Source organism: Anomalospiza imberbis, chromosome 1, assembly GCF_031753505.1.
Source record: "Anomalospiza imberbis isolate Cuckoo-Finch-1a 21T00152 chromosome 1, ASM3175350v1, whole genome shotgun sequence".
Lineage (NCBI taxonomy): Eukaryota > Metazoa > Chordata > Aves > Passeriformes > Viduidae > Anomalospiza > Anomalospiza imberbis.
The window spans coordinates 135,766,693-135,778,853 of NC_089681.1; the positions used below are offsets into that span (position 1 = coordinate 135,766,693).

Below are 12,161 nucleotides of genomic sequence, written 5' to 3' on the forward strand. Positions count from 1 at the left end.
AATAACTTCAGTTTACTTTTCATCTTCGGTGTTGGAAGAAGGCAACACAAAAGAACATTTTATTGGGATAATATCCAATTTCATGCACACATGGCCTTCAGTCATTTGTTTTGGCAGACACCATAGAAACCACATCATTCAGTTCCCATTTCTTCGGGTTTTCAATGTGTTTTATCTTTTTTTCCTTAGGCAAAGGGTTTACTTTATATCTGAAAATGCTATCTGTGGATAAATATTTTTTAAACGTCTCCGGAAAACAAACTCTTTATATTCAAGTGCTTCTGCTTTTTTTATCTCTAGACAATTGATACTTACAGAGGAGACAGTGGGACAGAGGAGAATACTAGGTTCTGTTCCAAGCCTCTTCAGTGCTTTTCTGGGTGAAACATGGCTCATCCTTTTGCAGCCTCATGTTTGAGATGCTCAGATCTTAGTACTTACAAAATCAGGCTCAATGATGCGACTAATTCATCATTATTAAGAGTTTTGACATAGATAGATGAAAGTTCACTGTAGTCCATATTATTTCAAAGCACTATTCAATTTTTTTTAATTTGGGAAAAATTCTGCCCAGTTTTTCTGCTTGCATATTTCCACTTTTCTTTTAAACTATGACTTCTAGAGTTGTTACTGTTTAAGCAGTTGTCTTTCATAATTCATTTTGGTGCTGCATATTTCAGAGGCAAAGGTGCTAAACCTTTCCAGAGAAGATGTTTTCACTTTGCTGTCAGATGATTTTAATGATCTTTTCAAGACATGGTATGCACCCTATAGCAAAATAATGTATCTGTCTATGTATGAGGTGTGGTATACTGAGGTTAGTATTATTTTGCCTTAAAGTACAGTATTTCTCACATGGCTGTTGTGATTGATGTTGTTGACCTCTGTTAGTCTCACAGAAAAGTTATTACAGAGACTCTGAATCTAGTTTAGTAAAACCAGACTTGCATAGTGACTACAGCTGCTTATGTCTGTGTGCTGGACTAAACACTCTCCTGAGACATGGGAGCAGTGAAAGGAGGAAATTGGTCCACACAGAACCATAGAATCGTTTAGGGATCTTCATACCAAGTCAGCATTTCCAGGCACTTTCAGCTCCTTAGGGTCTTCTTCAAATTGCTTATTCTGACTCACCATTATAATGCACTATGTAGTAGATTTTGTGTGAAGTTTTAAGTGGAAAATTGACCTTATAAAGGTCAGCATAGAGAGCCGAGACTTCTGCCATTTGTACTGCTGAAGCAATTCCACTATGATACAGTTCCTCCAAGTGAGCAAATGGTGGGGTGAGTGAGCTGTGTCAATTCTTGGCTGAAATATTTTACCTTCCTACCTAAAGCAGCATGCTTCATGTATCTAAAAACCACAGGAAGCCAAATGTCTTCATCTGAGCCAGTTACTAATAATCTTGTATGGGTAGAAACCTTGATGGCTAAGCTTGGTGCTGCTGGTGTTTGTTCCTGTGGTCTGGCCTTGCAGACAGCTGCTGTAGGCACCCTCTGTACTGGCAGCCTGGAACAGTCCTCCTTAGGCCTGATCCAAAGCTCTTGTGAGGTGAGGGAGATATTTCCAGCCGACCTCAGTGGGCTGTGGATCCAGTAATGAGTTAAGCTTTATGTGTCATTCATAAAGTTACATGTAAAAGGAGCCAGTGCTGCTGCTACTTCTTGGAAAATGAGAGACAATACCATTCTTCTGACCTTCCTTCTCAGAGCTGGGGGTTCAGCAGCCTGCTAGTCTGGTCCCTAATTGACAGCACATATTTGTGACTGTGCACTTAATCACAGTTGCTGATTGGAGTAATTTAATCAAGGAACTGATTGGGGCAATTTGGAATAGGTCCCACTGGTGAATATCAGTCGTTAAGATGGATTGCCTGGTGGAGACAATAGCCAGCAAATGACAGGGAAAAGGGTAGCCAGTAAGTAACTAACATGCTATCCAGCAAGGGACACTGTCACCTTGTTCACTGACAATTCCCCCTCAACTTCTCAGGATTGTGAGACCCTCCCCCCCCATAGTCTGAAAATATTCATATTCAGGGTAAGGAGTGAGGTGAGGAAATTTGCTGATGATATTATATTATTCAGATCATTGAAGAAAGGGCAGAATGAGGAATTCTGGAAGGCCATTGTGAGGCTGAGGTTCAGTGCTCAGTAGTTGTCAGATATATAAATCAAGCATTAGGAATTATTAGGAAAGACATAGATGATAAAACAGCAAATGTTGCCTTACCATGGCAAAAGTTCATGATTTCTGTTCACCTGTGCAGTTCTGGTCCTCTCATGTCAATGAGAATATAATAAACTTGTAAAAGTATCAAGCAGGAGCAACAAGGATAAGCAAAGGTAAGGAATTACTTTGACTTGAAGAATGACTGAAGAGACTAGAAGCCCATAGGCTAAAAAGGAAAGACAGCTTGCCAATGAGTATGATGAGGATCTCTAGGCTCAGGAGTGGCATGGAAAGGTCTGGCTAGGGGTCAGGCATTCTGGTGAGTCTTCCAAAACAAGGATGTTACACAAAGCTTGTGGCAGTCAGGTTCAGAGAAGGAGGTGGTTCTTCATAGAGTGCGTGACAGACTTGAGAAAGTTGTTGCTAAAAGGTGTTGTGGATGCCAGAACTGTCTTTGTGCTCAGTAAAAACTGAAGAAGTACCTGGAAGAGAACCTATTTATGGAGTCCCCACGAGTCTCAGAAAATTGCCAAAAATCATTGTAGACAGAGAGCGTACAGAGAAGTATCATATATGCTTATCTTGTACTTCCTCTTCCCACATTTCAGGCCACTCTGAGAGTCCAGGTACTGGATTCAGGGGCCTTTGATCTGACACAGTACAGGTGTTCTTGTGAAACTGACATTTCCATAGGGTGCCCCAGAGGAGAGGTCTGCAGCAGCCTCTCTTGAGCACCCCAGAAGCAGATCCCCGTGGCACAGCTGTGTGTATATGCAGCACCATTACCTAACTTGCTCTATGCCTTGACCTCCTCTGCCTTGTTATGCAGTGTGGACATTCTTGCAGATGTTTGCATGAACCATTTGTTAAATTACAGAAGTCTTCTATTTTTGCTTGTAATAAAAACACACACTGGTAGATGTGGGGTTTAAAAATGGAGAGGAATATGTAGATGCAATGGACTTTTTGCCATGAAAAAGAAGGGGAAGGAAAAGGTCCCTTTTTTCCTTTTTTAAAGGTTTGGGTGCCATCTACTGGGTTCAGTAGGACCTTACACACTGGAGCAAAAATGCTAGTTGCTGGTTGAAAAGTGCCTGAAGAACTGAATTTACCAGGGGTTGCAGTGTCTTTGCTTGAACCTCCTGGTTCTTTTGTCTCCGTTGGTGATAACGTAACCCAGGTATATGGGATGTACTCTGTCACACAAAAAAGTGCCTGCTTACAGTTCCCTTTTAAAGGTACCATTCTGGCTGAATTCTTTGATTTTCACTGTTTGGTCACCTAATGGAGAAATAGTGGAAGGAAACAAGGATTTTTGAGCATTGTGTCGTAACCACATCTTGTGCTAGCAGAGGCTACTCTGAGCTGCATTCAGGCTCTCTGAGGCTGTGGGAGACAAGGACAGATGCTGGAGGCTGGTGGAGCAGGCTGTTTATCCAGGGGCCTGGTTACTGCCTCGGTTTGATACGTGGCAGAGGTTTATAAAAACAAGATACAGCCCTGTACGTTGAGCTGTGTGAAGGGGTGATGTGTGGGTGTCCCAGATGGGTGAGGTCCGTGAGGTGGGCATGGCCCCTGCTCTGCAGTCAAGGCACGTGTGAGCTGGCACCTCTGGGCTTGCAGTGTGAGTTCTCCTTTGCTCTCAGCCTGGGAGTGCCCCAAAGCAAGATGATGGAATGAGGCAGCCACGGGCACTTCCAGAGGTGAAAGCAGACTCAGCATATTCATTGTCCAGGGGAGATGGCCACCTGTGTGTTTGCAGAAAGACTGTGACCTGTGTGAGCAGGTGAGTGCAAACATGCAGGGACTTGTAACACGGGTACCCACAGCCTTGGGATGCATCTCTCCCTGTGAGACCTCTGAAGGGTAATATGCCTTTGGTTTTTTCTTCCTCACAGTTATCTCCATGGTATGTTCCCTCTCACTCCATAATTTGATGGTACAGGGCTTTAGCAGCAATAGTGGCTTGTGCAGTCCTATCCTCTCATCCATCCCTCGCTACTCATTCTCTCCCCAAGCCACAATGTTCCTTATTCCCTCGCCCTGTGTGAGGTCATGGTGTGGACTGCTGGGTTTAAAAACATATAAACCAAAACTACAGCATGATGAAATGGGTTATATTTAACCCAGACCAGTTCCGTTTTTGTTTATTTAAATCAGAATGTGTCCTCCTGAGCAGCTGGGTCAGCACAAGCAAGGGAAGCCTGGTGTCTGCAGTGCTGAGCTGGGAGCAAGGGACACGTGGCTGAGGAGCAAGTCCACTGTGTTTGGCTCTGCTTTTGGGTCACCCAGCTGTGGGCAGGTTTGGCCTCTGCAGCAGGACATCCCAGCCAGCAGCAGATATTTGTGAGGAGGTGGCACCTCCATGAGCCAGAGGCTGGCAGTGCTCTGTGCTGGGAGGGACCTTGCTGAGTTCCCCATGTGCAGCATTGCTCTGTTTTGGGGGCTTAATGACACCTATAAACCCAGTGTCCTTGCTAGATGGAGGTATGCTTTGAATTTTTAACTGCCCAGGCTGGAAAGAGAGTCAATCCTTGGAGCATATTTAGCTACTCTTTGTGCATTCACAGTATTTCACTAACTCTGTATAGTAAAAAAAGACAGCCCCGACTGGGAAGAAATGATGATGTCTGGCTCCAGATCAGAAGGTTGAATGACAGTTTTATTAAAACTATACTATATTACATTAAAATACTATTTAAAGAGAGACTATCCTATTCCACATACATATTTCTTACCTATGTATCAACTACCTAACAATTTGTGACTTCTGCTGAGAGTCTGAGACACAGCTGGATCCAATTGGTCATTGAACCCAAACAACCTTCACCAGAATCCAACCCAGCAATCACTTCAGGTAAACAATCTCCATACCAAATTCCACAAGGAAAAAACAAAGGAGCAGAGATAAAGATTGTTTTCTCTTCTTCTCTGTGCTTTACCTGAAAGACAGAATTATGTCTCTCTGTCCAGAGAATGTGAATGCCACAACCGTGCACTTATAATTTTTAAGAAAATAGATAGAAATGAGCACATAAATAAGGGATAATGAAGTGTTTTTCCTTTGGGTCCATTCTTTCCTTTGCATATCAAGAGATGGCAGTATGTTATTCTATCCAAGTTACTAAAGACATCTTTCTCTGCTTTAGCAGGGAAACCAAATTCCTTCAGAGTCTTAGAGAGAATGTTCCGTCCTAGGCAAGTAGGAAGTCTGGCATTTTGATGGTCTGTAAGTTGCATAGATATGTCAATACATATCAATACTACCTTGATCAGTAAAGGAAAGAGATCCTAAATTTTGTCCCAAATGAAAAAAACAGGTTTTAAAATTGTAAAATTTTAAAATTCCGGTACAAACAAATGAACAAGAATACTTCTGATGGTGCTGGATTTTGAATAATCCTCTATCCAGAACATATAACAGTTTTATCTATAATTTTTGCAAAAACAGCAAGTGTAAAGAAGAATAAAAATATATAAGAAGAATTCTAGAATTGAGCCCAAAGAAAAGCAGTCAGTTTAGGAGGAAAAATCTGTTTGAGCTGAAAGTTTATACTTAAACAAATTTAACATAGTCTTTGAAAACTAATTATGTTTAATGTTCAGTCTAAGTGCCTCACTTATGACAAACCACAAAATGAGAAACAGACTTCCTTCTAGTGTTTGTACATTGAGTGTTAGACCTTGAACCGGAGCAATTATAGATTTTATTGAACTCTAGATCACTGTTACATTTCTGAAACCCTTGAATTCACATTACAATGCATTTAAATGATTTCAAGCAAAAGCTGCCAGTGGCAACTTGTGTACTGTTCATAATCACCATATTTTTTATATTTTCTTATACTCTTGTTTTGCTATCTTTTTTTTCAAATCATCTTCATGATGTGTTTTCACAGGGTCATTGTGTGGTTCCTTCAGACTTTCATATAGTGATTTGGTTTCTGTGTTTGTCTTATTTTATAAATTAATATCTTTCAGCACCCCCAGATTCAAAAGGAGTCACAGTATATCAAGTACTTGTGCTGTGATGATAAAGCAACCCTGCATCAGTGGGTAACAGGAATAAGAATTGCCAAGGTGAGATTAAAAGCAAATTTACTTTAATATATTTTCTGTAAAAGCTGGTCTTCCTGACGTTGCTGACTGTCATCACCTCAACTGGAAATGCTGTGATAAGAATGGACATTCATGCTAGTTTTACCACAGAAACAAAGATCAGAAGTGCATGATGAGGATGGATGTACTGAATGTCCCTGTACCTTAGCTATCAGTATGTGTTTCTTATTAACACAAGAGTGAGTTCAGTAGCTATAAAACTCATGTACTCATAAAACTTACTGCACAATTATCTGGCTCAATAATAATATGCTGTATCTAAAGTATGCAAGCTCTGGTCAGTCCATTTGTGACATTTTTCAGACAGTCCTACCCAAATTGTCTGCCTCACTCTGTTAAAAAGAATCCTAATTGACAGCCCATTTTTTTTGTACAAAACATTAAGCTAGATGGATTTATACATAGCCTTGGTATTGGCTGTATTTTCCCATATAGACCTACTCCTCTTATATTTTAGTTTGGGCTTTTGCCAGACAGCTCTGCTGCAGGGTGGCACATAACAAAGGTGTGAGGTGAGCATAAAATTATGTCGTGTCTTACACTGACATAGCTGTTTGCTCTAGAGCCTGGGATTCAGTGTCTCAAGTCTCCAGTTTGAAAATGTAATACTTGGGAAAAGATACTGAGAACAGTTGACTTTAAAGCCAGGTTTCAAGAAGTTTACAGATACTGAAACGAACATGAAATGTAAGAATGCTATCAGTAGGACTGTGTTTGGTATGGGGATTCATGTTTTATTAAGCTTTCCACCTGGCTCTACACAGAAAAGGCACACTACTTCTAGAAAGGCACCTTTTAACAAAACTAGGTAGGAAGAAACAAGGTCAGAAAAGTTGTCCAAGAGCAAAATGAATGCTTGGTCTATGTCAAGCTCACGTTATTGTTTTGATTCTTTTGCAGTATGGCAAGACGCTCTATGACAATTACAAATGCGCAGTGAAGAAAGCTGGCTTGTCCTCTCGGTGGGCAAATCAAAAAGTGGTGGAGCCAGCTGCCCCTGCAGGATCCTCATCAGCAGGTACTGACACTGCCACGGCAGTTGAAGTCACATTTATTGCCCCCTTCTATTATCATCTGTGTTGCATAGAGTCTTTGTTCAAAAAACTATCCCATGGATTCAGCAAGATGTCTTTTTATAGACAGGCCAGTGTAGCAGCAAAACTCACTTTACAGTTAGAACTTGGATAATCCAAAGACAGTTCACTGAAGATCAGTTTAAATCTGCATAACTTAATAAGGCATTTTTCTGTTGGCATCTGAATCCTTTATCCTCCATCTGCATTTTGCAGACTGATGGTCCATATCTCAAAACTTTCTGTTTGCCCATCTCTACACTGGCTTTATTGGAGATTTTCTTCCAATTAGTAAAAGGGCTGAGTGGCATATTCTGAGATAGATCATTATAGAAAGATTAGGAAATATTAGAAATCATTATAGAAAGGGTGAGTCACTCTCTGTCCTCGCCTTTCACTCATTTGCATGGTAACAATGTGGGTGTTAGGACATGAGTAAGAAAGGATTGCCTTATTTTCTTACCTTACTTTTCCAGTACCTCCATCATACTGCTGTTACTGATCTGATCATGGGACCAGTACAACAGTGCATGATAGTAGCTGTAACTTGCATGACTAATTTTAGTTTACATGCTTAAGATATGCTTTATTAGGTAGGGCATGCTGGCCAAGTACTTACTGTCATAAGGCAGGAGAAGTTGAAATTACTGTTGGAAGCTAATACTCTGACTTCTCATGTAGACAACTCAAATACCTTTCTAGGGCTTCACTTCAGTTCACCTTTTTTGAGTACACTGGAGATAGAAGGTGGTCTTCCTACTATTCCTTGGAGTAAAATCATGTTAATAAATACACATCTAGTGTGGGGAGACCCAGTAACAGACTGTTTTGAGATCAAGGAGGTTTCTGATGGGGGACTGTGTTTTTAAGGGCTTGTTTTACTATTCATTATCCTGCTCTGATTTTGTTAGCAATAAATTCACTTTATATCTCTAAGTTGTGCCTGTTTTGCCCTTGATGGTATTTGGTGAGTGATCTCTCCCAGTTTTTATCTGAACCCATGAATTGTTTGTTAAATTTCTCTCCTCTGTCTAACTGCAGAGAGGAGTGAGCGAGCAGCTTCTTTTGTAGGTGCCTAGCATCTGAGCAGTGTCAACCCTTGACAGGAGGAAGTTTACTTGAGTGAGGGTGGGTTTGACAGTTGTGGAACATTTGTGTTCAGGTGCTGACAGCAGTAGAGACGTGGCTGGCCAGGGGGACTCCATGCTGGTGCTGCATCTGTCCTGGTTATGGGCAGGACTGAGGCCCTATAAAGGCTGTATATACATCTCTGTGACTTCAGCTCCTGACTAGAATCCAGGAACACTGCATGTGTTCAGTAGAATATACTGCTAATTTTAACTAATGGATTGCATTAAACGGTTAAGTAGGCTGGAAAGGTTTTAGTCATGTATACTGAGTCTATGGAATTACCTCTGAAGGAACATTAGTGTTGAAATTGAGGCAAGTCACTGTGATTCTGGGAATCTTACACTTGTCATAGCTGCCCTATATAAAACCTGGGGCCTGACTATGCTACTAGAACTGCCTAACTGTGAGCAGTTGTTGGTTTGTGTTTTGGAAAAGGAACAAAGGACGTTCACTTCTGTTTTCAGATGGCTCCATAGCCATTTGTATGGGCTGACTTCAGTACAGGCTAAAATCTGCTATAGAAGACTACAGTCCTGTGTGAACTGGGCAGGGGCTGTACTCTGTTAACTTTGGTGGCAGCCAAGGAAGGCAGGTGAAACTTTGGTTCTCACTTACTATATAGCCATTATTCCCTGGACACAGTGCTGTAACCAGCGTTGGTATGTTCACATATACCCCAACCTGTGTAGTCTGTGGCTCTGAAGCATCCCAGGTGCACCTCAGTCAAAATATGTTGTTTCCCTCTCTGCCTTATTGTGTGCCTTTGAACACAAAAAAAATCAATCTATGTAGTGGTCCTGCACAATATCATGATGTTTGAAAGATGGAAGATGTCACTTTACGTAGATGTTCCTTATCACTGCAAAGATAAATATTTTGCATTTGGGTATGTATATTTTGCATTATATTCGACTAACTTTTTTTTTCCTTAAAACAAATACTAATTCACTATAAAATTTTGAAGAAATTAACTTGTAAAGAATACGATAACATTTATATTAAAAATAAATTTTGAGAATAGAATGCATGGGATCCATACTATATTTCTGGGAGTCCATTAGCTGGCTGACAGGAGATGATGTAGCAAGTGTTGCTTTCAAGTCTTGCATAGTTTTTGAAATCTATTAACAGCAGAAACAGATTGGTGTGTCCCACCCTTCTGTAACATCATTTTTGCCAAGTAGAACACCATACCTGCACTAGATACAGTGGATCTTTCTCTGCTCTCCTTCATTTAGTTAAATCTCAGTATGACTGAGGGCAGCAACATCTTTGAGCAGTGTGAAAACCAAACTCCTGCTCTGCTATGAACAGCTAAAGTAACTTGCTCCACTTAAGGGAGCATAATCTTTCTTGGCCACAGAACCCAGGGATTTACATCTCCTTCCACTGAGGAAGGAGAGCCACAAGATTGGTTTTTTCTCTGTGTTGACTTCCATGTGAGTCCTTCAACAAACCACAAGACTGTAGTTTGAATGCTCCAAATGGTACTTTGGATTAAATATACTGAACAACATGCAGGCACAGGTATAACTAAGGATGTCAGACCACCTTCAGTCATCTCTTGAAGCTTAAATAGCCTTAGTAAACGAGGCACACTGCAGAGTTTGTCTTACTTCTTTGCCAGTCATGGGATTTGCAGGTATAGCAATAAAAATACTTTATTCTGTTTCTTATCATATTCTTGGAACCTCTTTGATCAGTAAAGTACATGTCAAGATTAAAGCTGCTGTTGTGCTTAGTCTCCACTGTAGACAGCTAAGGGTTCACTAATGTCTGAGAAGTACATGAGTGGAACTTTACTGGATCTCAGAACTGTAAATGATAATAGAGCTAAGGCAGTCATTAAGGTTTGCAAACCTAAGTCTCTAGGCACCAAACACTGCCTACTACTTTGACACTTACAGCTTTCAAAAATGCTACACTAAACTGGAGAGTATTTAATCCTCATCAGACTACATAGGGGCAGGAGATTTTTTGTAACTAAACTTGTAAATTTGTTCTTTGGTCTCACAGTCACTTACTCCATTTGACAGTACTGGGTTATTTATGCATATCCCTTGCACAAGCAGAAATGGTGGGCAGATGTTTTGCAGAGCTTTAACTCAGCCAGCTTTTGGATCTGCACTAATCTGAGAACACAGTGAAATTCACAAATCTTTGTGATTCCAAATGGGGCAGATATTTCAGAGCTGGGGACATGTTTTAGCTTGTTTACCAAAGAAAGTGGATCAGCCCCTCTGTAGGATTTCAGACTTCCACTCCAATGACTGATTAATATGAAACTATGGTGCTTTTAGTCTTTAGCCTAAATTAAACTGAGAAAAAAAAAGCATAAAAACTGGGAATATAGTAAAAATGTATCACATTGCAAACTTCAAAATGCTGTTGGGAAATACAAGTATTTTAATGTAAGGTACTTTGTTTATTTTCCTTAAGTAATGAACTGAATATGAAAAGTCACAAAATGAGCTTGAAGTAGAAAACAGATTTTACTGAGTTATGTATAAAAACCCTTTAAAAAGTGTTTCCTTATGGAAGTTGTAAAGAAATTTTTATAGCCTTTTTCTTAGTTGGGTATTCCCTGATCTGGTTAATGTCACAAAAACATAACAATCTCTTCCCTCTGGCTCCTCTCCTTGTCACAGGTACTGTTCAGTCAAATGGACAGATTCCCCAAAGTGTTCATCATTCCAGTACAGAACTTCCAGACACTCAGAAGAAAGTGGATACATCTGAGGCACAAGTGAGCAGTTACTACAGTTAAATGTCATCTGTGAACAAGTTTTCCAAGTTTGTTTTCTTTCACCTACTGTCTTCCCTCTCAAAGTGCCAATGAGAAGGATTTGGCTCCTGGGAAAGGTGGCTGCCCCTCCTCATGCTTTGCACACACTGCTTTGCACACAGTGTGTGTGCTGTGCAGAACCAGGAGCCTCCGATGGGAGGTGAAGGCACAGCCACCCACTGCTTCTGTTCTTCAGAACAAGCAGCCATGAGTTCATGTAGCAGGAATAGGAATGTGCCTGCTGGGATAGTCTCAAAGTGTGCTGCCAGAACCTTGGTGCCATGTTCTGTCTCTGCCAAAAAAAAAAAGGTCTCGCCTTAGAAACATAAGACATATAGTAGTGTTTTCAGTAAGGAACACTGCATAGCTGACGATGAGTGTGCAAAAAAGGAGAAACTGTGAAGAACTAAGGGAAAACCTTACTTACATGCTTTCCCTGGCTCTAAATGCATTTCTTGTTGAGCTCCAAATTTCATGTATTTGCACCAAATCTGGCTGTAAAAATATCAAAGCGTACAGTAAGAGAACCTCAAGAACATCATACAGAAAAAAGTGTGCATCTGTTTGCAGTTCATCATTCAATCTCTTCAGCATGTATGCACAGGAGTGCACAGGACAAATGAAATTAAATTCCTAGGATTTTCCTGTCACCAGCATTACATGTTCTACACTTCTTGTTTCTGTCTTTGAGTTCCTCCTGTTTCTCTTTTCTGAACCTTACTTCCTCTGGACCAGATCACATTCTGAGAACTCAGCCACTGGTTCCCTCTTCCTGTGCCTTATTTACTTCCATGTTTGTAGGCAAGGAGTGAGGAAGAGGAGGCATACATGTTATAATTAGCTCATGCTAGAATTAATGCTGCTGAAGGGATGCAGAG

General features: G+C 40.7%; 1 protein-coding gene across 3 annotated transcripts in view; it reads left to right on the forward strand.

Moving 5' to 3' along the window:
• APBB1IP (amyloid beta precursor protein binding family B member 1 interacting protein) overlaps window positions 1–12,161 on the forward strand; it is a 62,653-nt gene that overhangs the window by 48,599 nt on the left and 1,893 nt on the right. For all 3 annotated transcript variants that reach the window (XM_068171955.1, XM_068171947.1, XM_068171963.1), the window contains 3 exons: window positions 6,157–6,255; window positions 7,195–7,312; window positions 11,147–11,244. In XM_068171955.1, coding sequence (XP_068028056.1) covers window positions 6,157–6,255; window positions 7,195–7,312; window positions 11,147–11,244 — 315 coding nt within the window. The remainder of the gene's footprint in view (window positions 1–6,156; window positions 6,256–7,194; window positions 7,313–11,146; window positions 11,245–12,161) is intronic.